Consider the following 17,215-nt stretch of genomic DNA (forward strand, 5'->3'; position numbering starts at 1 on the left):
GGCCCCCCCGTGGGCACGTCAGGCATCCCCAGAGTGTGGGCTCCCCGGCCGCCCAGCGCAGGGCCTGGGGTTTTGGACGCTGCTCGCGTGCCGTTTGGATGGCGGTTTGTTTGTGTCCGTCAGCTTGGCAGGAATGGAAGCAGCCTCTTCTCAGGGCTTGGTTTGGCTGCCACTGTTGCCAGGAAAAGGAAGTTCCCAGCTGCCAACACAATTACCTTTGTTTCTTACATCCCCCTTCTTAATGTGGCAATTAAGTGCTTAGCCCTGTGCCCGGTGCCAAGGTAACCACTGCGGAGTCAGATGGGCGCAGGACACCACCCGCCGCAGCCCTGGGACGCCTGGGGAGTTGGAGGCCAGGCCCCTCCTCTAGGTAAAAGGCCACAGCAGTCCTCCCCGAAGGTCGTCCTGAGAGCTGGCCATTCCTCTTTCCTGCTCCCCGAGCACGAGGACCAGCCTCTGTGGCCAGATTGCCCTGGGCCTGGAGGTGTGGGAAAGGGGAGACGCAAACCCACACCCAAGTTCTGTTAGCTACCCCCTCTCTCCTGCTTTGCCCTCCCCGCCCCCCGCTATCGTTCTGGGGAGATTTATGAAAAAAGAAGAAAGCAAGGGGACTTTCCTAGTCTTACTTTTGTAGTGTAAGACCAAGAAAAATCCAGGTATTTGCTATTTCTGTTTCTTGTGGGTGGTATTTTTGTATGAACTTGTTAAGTTGGACACTTGCCTATCATCTGGCCTGGCACCCTCTTTCCAAGCCCTTGGGGGGGTGCCCAGGGGCTTGGCCTCTGCTGGGGGTCAGATTTGCAGTGACAAATTGGGGGTGACATGATCCTAGCAGATTGCATCCGGTTTTTAGCCTGGTACTGGCCTAAGATGATGACATAAAGTGCATGGTCTGGATTGCCCAAGTCTGGATGTATATTCTGGGATGTACAGAGGTCAAGCGTGGGCCTGGGAAAAATTAAAGTTCCTAGCAACAAATAATCATTACCAAATTATCTTGATTGTTGATCTATAGTGTGGGGATGGAGTGGGAGGTAAGAGGGCCTCCTAATAGGGGCGTTGGAGGGAATCCTATCTTCTGAAGGCTGGGTGGGAGGAATCCTCCTGCCCCGGGAGGTGAGGCCCAGAACCATCGGCCCTTCTCAGAAACCAGGGAGAGCAAGACAGTCCAGAGCGTCTTATTTATTTTTGGCAAGGCCTTGGTGCCAGCGCTGGAGCCCCCAGCCCTCACCCCCCGTCCACCTCTGAGAAGGCAGTTCAAGGACCATCATGACACTTGGTGTCCCTGAGCTCTGGTGCTGCTCTGCGTGACTCTTTTCCCTCAAGGTTGGGCAGTGTTGGTCAGCACCTCCCGAGGTCTTCCCAGCTCCGGTGAGGAGGAGCCTGGGACACAGCTTGGTCTTCCAGGCTCTTGTGCAAGGACGGAAGGATGCCTCCTCCTTTGAGCCTGAGGCAAAGTTAATACTGTCATGCCAGCTCAGGCCTGGCACGCCTTTCCCTTCTGCGGGGTTTGTGGCAACGACATGTTGAGCACTTGTGCGAGTCTGTCGGAACTACGGGTATCAATGCATTTAATCAGAGGATTAATTACAACAATACGTGGAAGTAGAGAACATGAGTCTCGACGTGGCCAGCGACCGAAGGGCTTAATTATACAGAATCAGCCCCACATCTGGCCTCATTTGGACTTGGCTCTCCCCTCCAATCAATAGAGAAATGTAATTTCTTGCTGCTCTCAGGGAAGAGTCCTGTAATTTGTAGTTAGTCCCAGGAAACTTAGAGGCTGTAAATAAGGTGTAACTTTTACTAATAAAATATTAATGATGACAACAATGAATTTGGACCCAGGGCCACCAAACAGGAGAGGGCTGGGTATGTGCCCTGGCTTGCCTGGTTTTGCTTGCTTTTCTGAGCATTTTCCCACAGTTATCAGTGAACGAAATGGAATCCTGCTCTGCTTTGAGTATGAAACATATTTCGGCTGAATTCCAAGGCAGGGTCTATCACAAGATATTTTTATATTCGGAGACAACATGCTGTGTCTGTGTGAGCAGTAAGCTTGCCTAGAGTTATGAATGAAGCGCCTTTTTTTTTTTTCTTTTGCTCCACTTTCGCCTCCCCTTGTAGGTGCCTTCTCTTGGTAATGGTGTTTCTGGCGCAGGGTATTATTTGAGCGACGTGCTCAATGTGCTATTTCCGATGCACTGGTATCTGTCTGTGACAAGAGGAATACAGAGGAGGAAGGGCCTTTTTCCCCCACCTCCCTCCGATATCATTCTCCAGCGCCAAGATAGCAGGTTTATTTAAACCCTGGTGTTTTGTGAGACTGACCTCATTCTAAATTACAAATGAAGATTTGAGTAAAAGCGGGAATTTGCTAATGGCTTGGATTGGGGGGGGGGCTAGAATTCCGAGATAAGCCTGGAAGATAAAAGGTGCCTTCAGTATAATAGCTGGCATCCTGCCAGTGTCCAGGGAATTTGTTTAGTTAGTGGACTCTGATTATTCCTGGAATGTTAGATCTTATTGACAGATAAGTCCATCAATAGCTATAACCCATGGGTGTGCTGTTATTTCTCCGTTTTGTAATTTCGTCCCCAGAGTCTGCCCTCCAAGCACCCCAAGTTGGGTCGCTGCCTTTGTCTTAGTCTCTTTGCACCTACCCCCCCCGCCCCCCCCCCCGCCCTGCTTCCTAGAGTCACCTGATACTTGTGGGAGCTGAGATGGTCTCGCACTGACAGGGCTTTCAAAGGGGTTCTGAAAAGGAAAAGGGGGCCTCCCTAGGGATTGCCCCACCAGGGCCTAAAGTGTAACCTTAGCAATACCCGGCCCTCCTCCCTGGATGCCCCCCCCGCCCAGTCAAATACCTGGTTAGGTTAGCTTGAAGAAATTCTTTGTGGGTTTTTTTTTCTTTTTTTTTTTCCTCATGTGCTAGCGTTAGGGGTCTGGAAAGTTTTCGAAAACTGTAGAGTGTTCACATATAGGGAGGTGGTATTTCCTGATCATGACTTTGGGCTGCTTGCATAAGAGGACGATGACCGACCTGCAGTGGGCCCCCGCCAGGTGGAAGGAGCCAGCCTGGGGGTGGGTGCCAGGGAGGGGAGGGATCTCAGTTCCACGGCAAACAGAGTTTTCATTTTGACTTTACGGTTTTGTGTGGTGAGGTATGAGGGGAGGCCAAGCAAGTAGGACATTTGGGAGCTGATCCCTATTTCTGGATACTAAGCTGCTGCTGTTCTGTGTTGCAGAGGTCCTACACTTTGCTTGTGGAGGCGTGGGATTCCAGTAACGACACTCTCCGTAAGTATCACAGCAATGGGCTTTTCTCCAGGTGTGTCTTTCTGGAAGCGCAGTGCTTGGAGTATGGTAGTGTCGGAGCTGGATCTGTCTCCTGAGTGCTTCAGAGGACTTGGACCACTCCCTGCTGTCTGCACCAACCCCGTTCCTCTCCTCTCCCCTCCCCTCCCTTCCCCCCCAAGCCCAGGGCAACCTGCTCCATGGAGTCCTTTCTACAACCTCCCCTAGAATGTCCTCGTGGAATATTAAGTGGCTGGGACAGAGTCCCAGTTAACTGAGTTCCTGAATATGGGACCTAGATTATCTTTGGGATAGCAATCTTAATGGTTTTACAACTTTAAAACCTTGTAGGCTGCTAAAGGATCAAAGTAGTGACTTTTAAAAAGTCCATTTAAACTTTAAGTGAGTGTTTAATCTCTCATCAGTAAGATAAAGCCCGCAAAGGTGGAGCTGGGCTCTAAATCTAAAGACCGACCTTGAGTTTCACTTGGTGGGCAGGTGAGCTTCTAGCCGGTCAGTCGGGGTTTCTTTCCCACACCGGGCATGACCCACCTTTCATTGAAGTGGAATCCCAGAGCCTCACAGGCCCTATGGCTGCCTCGGCCCCTTCTGAAAGAGGACTGTTTCAGGGCAGGTTGCTTTTCAGAGCTGCGAGGGGTGGCTTTTGGTGGGGAAGTCACAGAGGGTATGTCTGAACATGGCAGTAGCCTGGCTTACACGGGGTAATCTTTGCTCTTTAAATGTGACTTAAAGACGATTTCCCTCACATGTGGAGACTGTGCGCTTCCTTTTTGCTGGCAGGATCTGGAGGGTTGTCCTGGGAAAACTTGATTCATGCTGAAATCCCTTAGTCTGTGTAGGAGGAAGGGTTGATCCAACTCTTTGTCCTTGCCCTACCTTCTCTGAATGTCTCCTCCCTTTGGCTTCTCTACCTTACCCTTTCTTTGTTTTTGCTGCTGATAACATTTCCCCTTGTTTTCTCACCATGCCTTCTTTTTTTCAAGCAGATCTGAGAATGGCGAGTGCCCAGAGTGGGCCTAGTGAGGGCTTGGTACTTGTGAGGCAGGCTGCTTCAGGCTGAGTCTGACTCATTGGGGCCCCCCAGGGCCACGTAATTATTCCTGAGCCCGGGTGAGCCTGAGGCTGCAGGCCATTTGGGTCCCTCCTCTTGCTTCGACATCATCGAAGCCCAGATCTGTGGACTTCCTCTCTGAGGGGGATCCCCAGTCCGGCTGTGGTGTGGTGGGAGGGGAGGGGGGGTAACCAGCGGTGGTTGTGGCCAATGCCAGTCAGGGTCACAGACACCTGTGTGTTCTCTCCTCCCTCCCCTGCTACAAACATTGGAGATTGTGTGAGCCTGGTGTCACTGTGACCTGGTTACAATGGTAACTAAGCATTGGGAAAATGGCGGGTAGGTACGGGGGGGAAATAGACTCATCAGATACTCTGGTGCCAAAGTGGCTTCTCCTTCCCTTCCTGCTGAGATGTTAAGAGTCTGGTAGAGTGAACGTCCTTGAGATGGATCCTGGCTTGTGGCAAGAGCTGATTCAGGACACCTGTTAGGGCATGCGGGACACCTAGCCCCTGCAGGGCCCTTCCTGGGCCTTCCCTCACCCCACAGGTCAGGTAGCTGTGCCCCTGGGAAGCTGGTGCGTCTTCAGAGCTGCCTACGGCGGTCTGCATTTCAGGGTAGCCATGTTTTGGGGTTTGGGGGCATTTCCTTGCTGGGGAGGGGGCCACCAGGTCACTGGAAGGGCACAAGGAAGACTTGATGTAGGGAGAAGGAGTTTTCAGACCTCTACTCTTAAAGAGAGGAGTTGGCCCAAAGTCCTGGAATGCCCTACTGCACGTCACTAAAGCTCACTTAGTGAACCCCAAAGAGGAGTGGATAAGCCACTGGCTTATTCAGCCTCTCTTTTTACAGTGCTTCCAAAGGATTTTGAATTCACGTTCAGAACCGTATTTGGCATCTTCTCTCTCCAAATGAGATCCTGCCTAGGGCCCTTCATGGATGACTGGCACCAGCATTTCAACCTAGTACCATGAGCCAGAAATCTGGAGGACGCCCTGTTGTACCTCCCTTTCTTTGAGCATCCGTATCGAATCCACCTCCAGGTTCTGAAAAATCTTCAGTGCAGCACTGGAGTCCTGCCACGTCCTGCCATGTCACCTGCCACTATGCTGGTCCAAGTCACCCTCTGCTGATGCCTGAGCTCCTACGGTGGTGGCCGAATTAGTCCATCCGTATCTGCTCTGGCCCACTTCCACCGCTTTCTCCATCCTCCTGCCTCTCCATCCTCCATTCCAGGGCATTTTTTTTCTTTTTTAATGTAAATATGATTGACCTACAGTGTCCTCTGTTAGTTTCTGGTGTACATCTTGATTCGATTTGGTGGTTAGCTTCACTAAGAGCCACTTGGCTGCTTCCTGTGGCTCTTGGGACAGCTCTTCGTGTGGCCCAAAAGGCCTTGCACAGCCGTCTTGTCTCCCTGCTAACTCTGTCCCATGTTGTCCTCTACCATATCCGGATTCTGGTCCTATGCCACCAGTCACCATTCTGTCCTCCGATGCATCCTCTCATTCTGTCCTGCCGCAGGGCCCTTGCATATGCTGTTTGCACTGCCTGGAATGTTTTGCTTATTACTCTCTTTACCCTCTGTCCCTCCCATGGGACTGGTACTCCATGAGGGCAAAGGCCAAGGATGTGGAGCAACCCAGATGGAGTTGGCTGCTCTTTGGGGGCCGAACAAGTTGCCGAAATCCTGGTTTCAGCTTAGAGGCCGAGCCCTGAGTTTTAGGACGGAGAATTCCTTCTCACTTGGGCTCTGCAGAGAGAGGCTGGCCCAGAGGAAGCGCAGGTACCGTTTGTGTGTTAGAGTACTGTCTAAGGCTGGCCCTCCTGGCGTCCGTCCTCTGAGATCCTTTCTCTTCTGTTTCAGAGCTGCACTAGATAAGGGTACAAATATTTCGGTCTCCCCCAGTGCAAATGATTTCAGTTTATGGGACTGCTCTGGAGATACGTCAACACAAATAAGCTTACTCAGACCGGGTTTTCCTCCTAGCTTAGCCATCTTGACGATGTTCCCGTCCTAGGTTTGTGGGTTGGTGTGGCCCCAGGGTTGTGCTCTGACTTGCCTCATTACCTCCACCTTGGCCTGCGAGGCTGTGGTGGGGGCTTTGTGCTCCATCTTCACACAGTTGAAGATCACAGGAGGGTCTGCTAACAGCCTCTTTCAGTCATAAAGCTGGACTCCCAAGTGAACTATCCCCCTCCCCGCCCCCCGCCCCCGGTTGCACCTCTACGCCCCAAGCTGAGAGGAAGTACGATTCAGGGGCAGCAGCTTGGAAGAAGCAGGCAGCAGACATCTCTATAACCCAGATGCCAGAGAGCATGTCGCACACCCCCAACTCCCTGCCTCTGGCCCTGCTGGGAGAAACCTGCCACACAGCTGCAAAGTTAGCTCTCCTGATCTGTTAGCCACATGGAGGATTCCGGAATGATCGTTTGCATATTTTCTAGACCTGGGTGGAAAGCCTACCGAACTACTGAAAAAGACCCTTCAGCCTGTGCCTTTAGGATTGCCCTGGACTCTCGGCTGAGTTGTTTGTGGTTGCTACCTGCCCCAGAGATGCTGGAGGCCTTTGAGCCATGTGTTTAAATAATTCCTTTATTAAGGTCTCGTAATCACATGGTAATGGCTCGCTTCACTTTTTAATTGAACCGGCAGAGCAAACACACAGTTAACGGAGGGACATTTTTGTCATTCTTCGGCCTGTGTTTATTTGTAAAACTTCATGTTAGTGAAGCCTTATCTGCAAGTGGTTCTGTGTGTGCTGGGGTGTGAGTCTGCAGGTATGTGGGCTTGTTCAAGGCTTGTCCTGCCCACACAACAGTTAAAGCCAGAGGGTGAACACTAGGGCAAAGCTGGAAGTTGTGTGGAAGGAGCCCCTCAGCTCCTCCTCTCTGGTCACCTGTTGGCTTTGCATAACCTTGTAAATGAGCGCAGGCTTTGGGCCTAGAACAACAGGGGCGTGGGTGGGTAAGAACCACAGACGTTGCGAGTAGGTCCTAATACAGGGCTCTCTGAGGTGGCCTCGCGTCTGACAAGGTGGTGAAGGGTTGGTGCCAGCAGGTTTAAGAAAACAAAACCCCAGATCAGGCTGTGGTGTGACTTCGTGCCTCGCTTCCTTTTTACGTCCCTCCCCTGGACTCCTGGCACCTGGTACCTGGCTGTTCTTTCAGACTAGATGATAAGTGACCTGGGGGCAGGACCACTCCTTGCTCCTCGTGAGAGCTGGCTGCCCGAGCTCTGGGCGTGTTCATTTCCAATAGGCGCCTTTTCAGGAGCATGACTTGGCTCAGAAAAACCCCCAAGCTACCTGTCTCTAAACTGGGGTGCGTCCCTTTCCCCCTCTGCCTTCTAGGCAAAGGTGAAAGGTGAGATGCTTCAAGTCCGTGGCACAAGGGCCAGCTGCTGACAAGGTGGCAAAGTTTATCATTTTTTAAAAACCTAACTCTACCCCTTGGCTTCTAGTGAAGAGTTTGGAAGGTAGACCAAGTCTTTCTAAATCAAGATCCGAGACTCTAAAACCAGAAGAGCAGGCTTGCTAACCTTTACCTGGAATCAGGTGCTTTCTATAATATGTAAAGAGCTTTTGCAAATGCCCAGCAGTGCAATAGAACACTTGGCAAAGGAGAGAAACAGGTCACAGTTCGCAGGAACAGCTGCAGATGGCTTGGTAACCACGTGGAAGGGTGCTCACCATCCCTTAATTAAATGCTAATTAAAGTAAGAGCTACTTCTTTACCTATCAGGCAGAGATCAGAAAGTTGGATAATCTATACTATGTTGGCATTGCTGTCGAGAAACCCAATTTCCTGTGCAGGTGGAACGACAGGCTGATGGGGCTTCGTTCGCAGTAGTTCATGGTTGGCTGTGGACAGATGTGGATTGGGTGCACTTCCGTTTCTAGAAGGTCTTTTACTGCTAGAACCACACACACGGGCTGATGGGTTCAAGGATGTTCGTTGTGGCTTGCCTGACCTGTAAAATGTCAAAACAACCTACATGCCCCTTTGTCAGGAACTAGGTGTGAACGTATTTCACTGTATTCCTGGACAGGGAAATACTACGCACCCATTAACAAGGGTAAATAAATGTGGGGAGGGGGACAGACTTTGCACTTTTCTGCCCCTTTGAATACTGTTTGCATTTTGTACCATGTGCCTTTGTTTTCGTTATGTAAAATAGGCAAAATGGCCAGGGGAGAAGTCAGTGCAGTCAATGCTTTTCAATTTTATTTTTTTTTGCCTCTAGAGCCTGACAGCATTATTGAGAAGGCTTCCCACTCGGGCATGATAAACCCCAGCAGGCAGTGGCAAACGCTGAAGCAGAACACAGGGGTTGCTCACTTTGAGTATCAGATCCGTGTCACCTGTGATGACTATTACTACGGCTTTGGCTGCAATAAGTTCTGCCGACCCCGAGATGACTTCTTTGGACACTATGCCTGCGACCTGAATGGCAACAAAACATGCATGGAGGGCTGGATGGGCCCGGAGTGTAACAGAGGTGCGTGGGCCTGTGCTGGCTGGGTTATTACCAGCTCTGAGGGGCTGTCGCCGTTGGGGTCCGGTTCTGTCCCCACCCAGCCAAGTGGCTGTCTCAGGTGGGGGGAGGGAGAGATGTTTGGGCTGTTTTTCTAGGCCTGAGGCACAAAGATGCTGTTGGTGTCCCCCCAACCCACCCCCCGTGTTGGCTGCTAACAGCTCACAGCTGTTCCTTCTCTAGAGCGTTGGCCTTGGCCAAACAGCCACTCCATGCCTCTTTCAGTCATAAAGCTGGACTCCCATTCACAGACTGTGAATGACTGGATGGGGGTACAAAGGCCAGCCCCCCTCGCCACCTTCTTGCACTCCGTGCTACAGTTCACACTCCAGGGCTTCCCCTGGGATCAAGTGGAAGCCAGACTCCAGCTGAGACCCCCTGCTCGGCTCCTTCCCCTGCTCCATCTGCTGCCTTCAGCCCCCTTCTCCTATACCCAGATCCTGGTCTCGGGCTCTGCTTCTAAGGAACCTGACCCAAAACAGATGCCAAATGGGACAGGGTTAGCTCTGCTCCTGAACTTGTGATCCTGTAGGAAATGACACCCCTGAGCTCAGTGTGGCCTGTGGTGAGCTTTCACGGGGCATCTCGGGGGCCGTGGCATTGAAGGTGAAGGGCTGAGTGGTGAACCCGGGCTTTCAGACTCGTGGAGAGGTGGACCCATGACAGCAGTGTAAGCTTGCAGATGTGCTGTCCACTGTCCCAGCCCTTCTACTGGGATTCGGGGACTTCACTGCATAGTCACAGATGTTCACAGCATCATCTGTGGTTTGTACCTTTACAAAGCTTTTAATTCTTAGTAAATGGGTAGTTCTCGTTGACCAGAGTAGGCCCTCCAAACATGACTGTACTCTGCTTATTTCACCTAATTTGGTAAATTCTTTCAGGATGCACTCAAATTAAAAAGGGAGTTTTTGAATTGTGACTGAAGGGCAGGACAAAGAGGAATTTGCAGGTCTCCTGAGCTTTTCTTAAATCACTAGAGTTTTAAAAGGATGGCATTTCTGGGATCCAAATGAAAGAATTGGCAAACATACTTAAAGTAGTTGGTGTTCTAAAAATCAGAAACAATTACTTAAAAACCATGTTTAGTATTTTTTACCATCTGTTAAAAAAAATTTTTTTTTTTTTTTAAATGAAGCAGAATTGCTTTGTGAGGATACTTTGCAAAAGTACCACCCGAGCTGGCCTCCGGATTTAGCCTGCCAAATAAAGTCAGCCCGGTTGGCTTTGTTAGTCCCATGGGATTTTTGAGCCATCAGGCGTTTTTAGGGGGTGGGGGTGTGGGGGTTAAGGAGGCTGGGACTCCTCTGAATGTGCCCCTCATGGGACAGAGCGGTTGAGATGAGGAAGGATCACAGCTTCTGTTCTTTTGGAGAGGGTGGGAATCGACAGGGAGCAGGGTAGCTATTGTTGAGAGAGACTGGATGAAGAACCCCCCCCCCCCCCACCTTCCATCGACTTGCCTGCATTTTGTCCCTGAGTAGTATCATGTTTTGAAGATCTGCTAGCATGGCCTTGAAGTTTAAAGCTGGATTTGCTGTTTGGGCACCTCCCATCTTCCTCTCCTTACAATGGACTTGTCATGAGATCTCTGAAAGTTGTGGATTTTGTAGGCTTAATGTGCTAGGCCATTCTCATGATGGTGGTGGTGCAAGAAACAGTGTGCTTGACTCATCTGTGTGTTTGTGTTTTGTTTTGTTTTTTGTTTTTACAGCTATTTGCCGACAGGGCTGTAGTCCCAAGCATGGGTCTTGCAAACTCCCAGGTGACTGCAGGTAAATGACTAAACTTTTTTTTTTTTAATCCTTTAATGCAAGAGGGGGACTGAATTTATTGTGAATATGCCTCTTTTTCTTTGGAGGACAAGAAAGCTTAAAAAAATCTAAATAGGCACATCCAAAGCTTATTAAATTATACCAGCTGTCTGGTGGAATGTGCGCACTTCTCTCTTGGAAGAGAAAAAACTCTTATGGGCATAGTCGGTGACGTCATGTATTAACTGTTCTGTAAATTGATAACACGTTTTTATAATCTTCCCCTTAAAGTGCTAATGGATGAGATGGAGGGATGTGGGTTTCTTTGAGTCTGTCTCCTCTCCCAACCTGGTTTTCCGTCTCCCAGCCCTCCCCCACTTTTCCCATCACTAGGGGACAGCGGAGCATTCTTTAGAATGGGATTAGTACAATCTCCTGGCCCCTTTGCAGGCGGGAGCCGACCGGTGCTGAGAGGTTAATGGCTGCGCTGGAATCTTGTCAGTTGAGCCTGATGAATGTAGACTTTTGCTGCTGGCCTTTGAAGTCTGGTCTTTTATGGTCCCGGACAATGCAGAAGCCAGAGACCCACCCCGACTGCTTCATGATTACAGTTTTTGGAACCTTCTTGAAACGTACATTATGCCCATTTGGGAAAGGCTTGTTTCAGGAAACGGCGTTGGTGTCCGTGGCATTCTGACACAGTCTCACACTTTACTCTCCCTCCTCCCAGATCTGAAGGATTAGCAGATCTAGTGTGACACTGAAAGGCTCCTTGGGGCCTATCACTTGTGCCCCAGAAGCCACCCTGGTTTGAGCCACAGGAGGCCTACAAAACCGTCTAAACCGGTGCATCTCAAACTCACATCACCTGGAGCTCTTAAGATGCAGAGCCTGAGTCCACAGGTCGGGGTGGGCCCGAGTCTCTGCATTGCTAACGAGCCCCCCGGTGACGCCACTCTTGCTGGTGAGACCATGCTTTGGGAATCGCTGCCCCAAACCTCAGTGCCCACGTCGGTAATTCCCCGATTTAACAGAGGAGCTGTCGAAATGCAGATTCTTGGGTGCCACCCCACACCCACTGAATCCCAGGCCAGGGTTTGGCCCAGGAATCTGCATTTTGGCGAGCCCACCAAAGAGTCGTGCTGCTCCTTGTATCTGGAGGGCTGCTGCTTTACAGAGAATTCTCTGGGGTCTTTACTTTGTGTCTCCACCACCGCATCTGTTCCCCTCCTGTGCAGTGGGGGGCACTGAGCTCTGAGGCCTGACACTGAAGAACTAAGAACTAAGGCAGCTGGAAGTAAAATAAAACCAGGGTGACCTGGAATGGTCTCTTCCTCCACTTGAGAGAGAAGTTTATTTTCTGGAAGACTGGGGGGGTTTGCCTACTAAGCCCCATTGGTGGCCACTGAGCGTCGTATTTGACAGCATTGCTGTCAAAGTTCGAGCAGGAATCCACCTACCTTCACCCTTCTTAATTAAGGGTGTTCTAGAGAATGTCAGATCGGCAGTATTATTAGCGACTCTGGGCCTGCTCCCCGCTCAGATGAATATCAGTGTTGGCCGACCGCGATTTCTGCTACTGTCATCAGAATGGGCAGGCCACTGCGCAGGGGAGGGCCCTCCCAGCCAGAACAGCAGGCTTTGTTTCCAGAATTTAGCCCTTTCTCTTTCGAAGTCTCCCCTCCCACTCCCTGCCCAGACACGCACCGGTGCCCTTATTTACTTAAGGTGCGATTTTCCCACACGTCATTTGCATAGTCTCCCAGCCCATCTTGTTCTGCCTACCTTGAAAGAAAATCAAAACAGAACCTCCTAGCCGAGGAAGTTCAGGTTGTGTCCTGCTCCAGAAATAGTTGAATGGCGAGTTACCTGTAAGTTGTCTTATGGATTATGTATTACAGAGGCAGTGGTTTTTTTTTTTTTTATTTTTTTTTATTTTTTTTTAAGATCCCACATGAGAAAACTTCACTGGTTTTGTTGTTCCCAAGTAGACTTAGATTCCTTCTCCTGGGTGCACATGCTTGCTTTATTGCAAGCCTGCCAATAATATCAAACTTAATGATGAATCATCGTATGAGGAAAGTCACTTCAAATTCTCATGAGAACCTTAATCATACATTATTAAACTGGGATAACTTTGTGGATGCCTCTTTTAGGGTCAGTATTTTTATTTGTTTTCTTTTGAAGTCATCCATGGCCTCTTGTGGTTTCTTCTTTATGCTTGGGGATCCAGCTCTCATTAATTAAGAGGTGAGGTTGGGTCCTCAGCTGCCTTTTCTTGCTTTTATTAGGCAAGTTGAAGAGGTGTAGCCATCCATAATTTGGAAGGGAATTAGAGAACACAGTAAGAATACTGCTATTTCCAAATCAGTTGCCTCTTAATAGCTTTCAAGCTAAGATAATCTTTTACTGAATGAAACCCCCTCCCCCAAGTCCCACTAACTTGGGTAGCCCCACTATTTAAAAAAAAAAAAAAATCTGGTAGAAAATTTTTTTTCTTTACTGCTCTGAATGGTCATGGTCATTTAGGCTGCTGTTCTGTTTTACATAAAGCCGAACCCTCTGTCTGATTCAGTTTAAACCACGCATTCTGGGGGTTCTTTGAATTGGGGTGTGGATGGCTTGTTTGTGGAAGTTAGGAAGTGGTTAGTCAGTGTTCTCAGGGGTTAAGTTGACTCTTGGCCGTGGGTGATTAGCTATTAGCTGGATCCCTATAATTTTCCCAGGATAAGGATTTGCTAGCCTGCCTCTGGCTCCCTGGAAACGGAAAGCCTTCCCTTCTTGAGGGTGCTTGTTTTCCAGCATTACAGCTGAGTGGCTCGGGCTGGGGGAGGGTGCTGGTGGTTCTCACTGTGGCTTTTCCCAGGTCCTGTTCTAGAAATGCTCTGCCCATCCCTGTTCCAGGCTCACCCCCACCATCCTCGGGCTTTCTCCTGTTTGTCAAAGCTCGAGTTTTGAGAGGGCAGTTAAGAGTTTCCCAGGGCTTGAAACTTGAGGGGAGGGTGGCGGAGGCTCTGCCCTCTCACCCACCCCAGGTGAAGGTTTATGTTTGTGTTTTTGTTTGGGGATCAGAGGCACCATTTGGCCTCAAAAGAATCCGATTAATGAGGCGCTTATAAAGGAAACTCGACTCTGTTCCCCAATACTAGATAAACCGAGTTGACCTTCCCCTGCCAAAGTGAGAAATAACTATAAAATGAATTAGCATAAGCAGCCCCGGTAGTGGGTCATAAATTATCTATGGGATCGGTTCCAAGTGCTGTGGCTTCCCTCACTCTCCTGCAGAAGTGGGTTCCGAGATCTTCGCCGCCTCTTTGCCAGAGGAGGGTGCCCCCTTCCCCTCCCTCGTTTGATTCATCGGGAGGCAGCTTCCTGCCGCCCTGGGTGTCTTGTTGCATTTTTTTGAGCACTGGGGTCGTGACTTGCTGTTTAGACAAAGAGCCAGGCCGCCTTTGCAAAGACTGTCACATGGCTATTGTCACCCGAGAGTCCTTCCGTGGCCTCCGTAGCCGGCTGGGCCCTGAACTGATTTATTCCACGCCCCCACCCTCGCCCAGCCCTGTGAGCCTGAGAAGAGAGTGGCTTTGTGAGGGCAGCCCCCGCTGGCCTCTCCCCAGACAGCCCTGCTTTTGTCGCGAGTCGCCTGGGAGGGGACCTCGGCCCAACCACCGAAAATGTTTGTTTAGACGGAGCCCCCGCACAAACCTTGCAAGTCTGACTGTCCTGTCACCGAAAACGAAACAAGACCAGAAAGGCCTGAGCTCCTTAGCCTTGCATTTAAAGGGCACAGATCTCCCCGAATGTTGTAAGGACTAAAGGGGGGGGGTGTGCTGTCTGTCCCCCCCAGGTGCCAGTATGGCTGGCAAGGCCTGTACTGTGACAAGTGCATCCCGCACCCTGGGTGCGTCCATGGCACCTGTAACGAGCCCTGGCAGTGCCTCTGTGAGACCAACTGGGGCGGCCAGCTCTGCGACAAAGGTACGCACCTCGGGGACTGGACCTTGGGGCAGGACAGGGCCTGCGGGAGACGCCTGAGACCTTAAGGGGTGGGGCGGCCGTAATTGGCTTTTTTCTTTTTATTTTTATTTGTAGATTCATTCTGAATCTGTTAAGAGTTTGCCTTTCACGCTGTGGTTTGGGATCTTTTTTTCTGGTTGGTGGGGGCGGGGTGGGGGCAGCGCTGGGAACATGGCAGCTCGGCAGCCTATACCATCTGCTCTGAGCCACCGCTGTCCCGGGGTCTCTGGCAGATCTCAACTACTGTGGGACCCGCCAGCCCTGTCTCAACGGGGGAACCTGCAGCAACACGGGTCCCGACAAGTATCAGTGTTCCTGCCCTGAGGGCTACTCAGGATCCAACTGTGAAATCGGTAAGTGGTCCAGGCAGACCGAGAGCCCTTCGTTTAATTTTTGGGTATGCTCAGCTTAAAAAATAACACCCTTAAGAATTCGTAAAATGATGAAAATAGCCTCCAGAGTGAAGACTTGCCATCCCAGCAGTTCTGTGGGTCTTCGAGGCTTCCTTCAAGCAGCGCGAGGCTCTCCGGCGATGCTGCCTAGCGTGGGGGGTGGGGTGTTTGCCGCGCGGTGACCCGGGCTCGGCGATGCCCTGGAATGTGGCGGGAGACGCTCGGTGCGAAAGAGGCCTTCCTGTCTTCCCTAGACGCGGCAGGGTTATAGCACATGCTTGCTTTCATTTTATCGAAGCGAGCTTGAGCTGGTGGTGGCCCAGGCGTTGGGACTTGGCTGCGGGGAGAGGACATAGGTAGCCACAAGCGGGAGTCCCTTGCTGACTACCCTCCTGGTTTTTCGCAGCGGAGCACGCCTGCCTGTCTGACCCCTGCCACAACAGAGGCAGCTGCAGGGAGACCTCACTGGGATTTGAGTGTGAGTGTTCTCCCGGCTGGACGGGCCCCACGTGTTCCACAAGTAAGTCTGGGCTTTGGCCTGGGTCCTTTCCAGAGGATCACTGTGTCGAGTGTTGGGGTGGGGGCGGGGACCTGGGCCGGGTTCGGTGTCAGGTCTCCGTGATGGGTCTGTCTTGATGGGAAGGGTGTCGGGTGGGTCTGGCTTGGGCTTCCAGCCTTTACACTGGAAGTCTCCGGGCGCGCTCCCCCTACCGTGCTAAGTTAGTACGTGTGGCGGCTACTGGGAGAAGCTTCTCCGTGGGACACCCCCGTCCCTCTTGCGTGCTTCTTGTGTGCTCCCTGGAGCTCTGCCTCCGTGGAATCGAGTCCTAGTTCTTCTCCTGGCCGCCATGGAGACTTGGCTGCCCGCAGGGGAGGTGGTCACTCCTGAATTTGGTCAGGGGTGTAGGTGGCCCCGAAAGAGGGACCTAGGCTAGGGAGTTGTCATGGCTGCGAGGCCTGGCTGCACGTCAGAACCACCGGGGTGCTGGACAGTGCAGATGTGGGGTCCCCACAGGCTCCCTTCGGGATTGGGGAGTACACATTCTGTAACAAGCACCTGGGCTTCTGAGGTGCAGCCGGGCCTGGGGACCACTGTCGGCAGCACCCTGAGAGCAGCATGCCTGGTGAAGAATGTGGGTTCCGGGGTCGGGGCACCAGGGCTGGTACTGTCGCCCTGCCTGCCTCTTGGGGGACTGGTCTTTACCTCCCCGGGCCCTGTTTAGATGGGGCAGGAGCAATTGCCATCCCCTACGGTTGTGAAGAACCCACGAGCAGATTCACAGAGAGAGCCTGATCCTTTGTAAGTGGGCAGCAGATGAATGAAGAGGCCACTCTAGTCCCGTGCGGGGGTGGGGACCTCAGCTATGTAATTTGGGGAAAACCGTGAGCAAATGAGATGAAGTTTTCTACCAGTAAAGAAGACTTATTTTTCCTTACCTCTTTAGCTACTCCTGAGCCATGCGGAAACTTTTCTTTTAAAAAATAGAGTAGGCAGAGCAAGATGTCCCATGTTACCAGTGGGTCGATGCTCTGGGGATCCAGCTGGCTTTCCCTGCTGCTTAGGTCGGGGATTAAATGAACTGGGGCAGTGGAGGATTTAAAGCTAAAATCAGGCCTTATCGTCAGAGCAGTCACTTACAGCAGGTGTCTGGCCCTTAAGTGAAGGCCCCTCATGTGAGGGTTGGCATTAAATTATCTAATTGTCAAACGGACAGAGATTAAATTGCCAGCCCTTTTCCCTTTTGTCCAACAGACATTGATGACTGTTCTCCAAATAACTGTTCCCACGGGGGCACCTGCCAGGACTTGGTTAATGGATTCAAGTGCGTGTGCCCACCCCAGTGGACTGGCAAAACGTGCCAGTTAGGTAAGGAAATTCCTGCACCGAGGTTGGCTTTGATGATCCGAGCTGTTAGGGAAGATGAGCATGTGGCTAGTGGTGTGAGTTTGCACACCATCCTACTAAAAAGTAATTTATTGTCAAGAGTCCAGCGGGCCTGGGAGAGAGAACTCGAATACAAATGGCCTAGCTCTTTTAGGCCCTGTGGGAAAGTCGTGGGATTCCTTGAACCATGTCAATCGTCTGTCCGAGGAGTGTTCAGCTGGGTTCCAAACGGGGATGGTCTCATGAGGAATGAGCTGTCTG

The 17,215-nt window shown here is 51.2% G+C and overlaps 1 protein-coding gene across 1 annotated transcript in view; it reads left to right on the top strand.

Moving 5' to 3' along the window:
- Positions 1 to 17,215, top strand: part of JAG1 (jagged canonical Notch ligand 1) — a 34,155-nt gene that overhangs the window by 6,161 nt on the left and 10,779 nt on the right. Inside the window, exons 3-9 of the mRNA XM_028113014.2 lie at positions 3,249 to 3,300; positions 8,616 to 8,870; positions 10,621 to 10,681; positions 14,508 to 14,638; positions 14,911 to 15,030; positions 15,476 to 15,589; positions 16,823 to 16,936. Of these exons, the coding sequence (XP_027968815.1) occupies positions 3,249 to 3,300; positions 8,616 to 8,870; positions 10,621 to 10,681; positions 14,508 to 14,638; positions 14,911 to 15,030; positions 15,476 to 15,589; positions 16,823 to 16,936 (847 nt within the window). The remainder of the gene's footprint in view (positions 1 to 3,248; positions 3,301 to 8,615; positions 8,871 to 10,620; positions 10,682 to 14,507; positions 14,639 to 14,910; positions 15,031 to 15,475; positions 15,590 to 16,822; positions 16,937 to 17,215) is intronic.

This window comes from Eumetopias jubatus, unplaced genomic scaffold (assembly GCF_037043125.1).
Source record: "Eumetopias jubatus isolate StellerSeaLion01/CBP00866 unplaced genomic scaffold, mEumJub1_p1.0 scaffold_9, whole genome shotgun sequence".
In the NCBI taxonomy this organism is placed as follows: domain Eukaryota; kingdom Metazoa; phylum Chordata; class Mammalia; order Carnivora; family Otariidae; genus Eumetopias; species Eumetopias jubatus.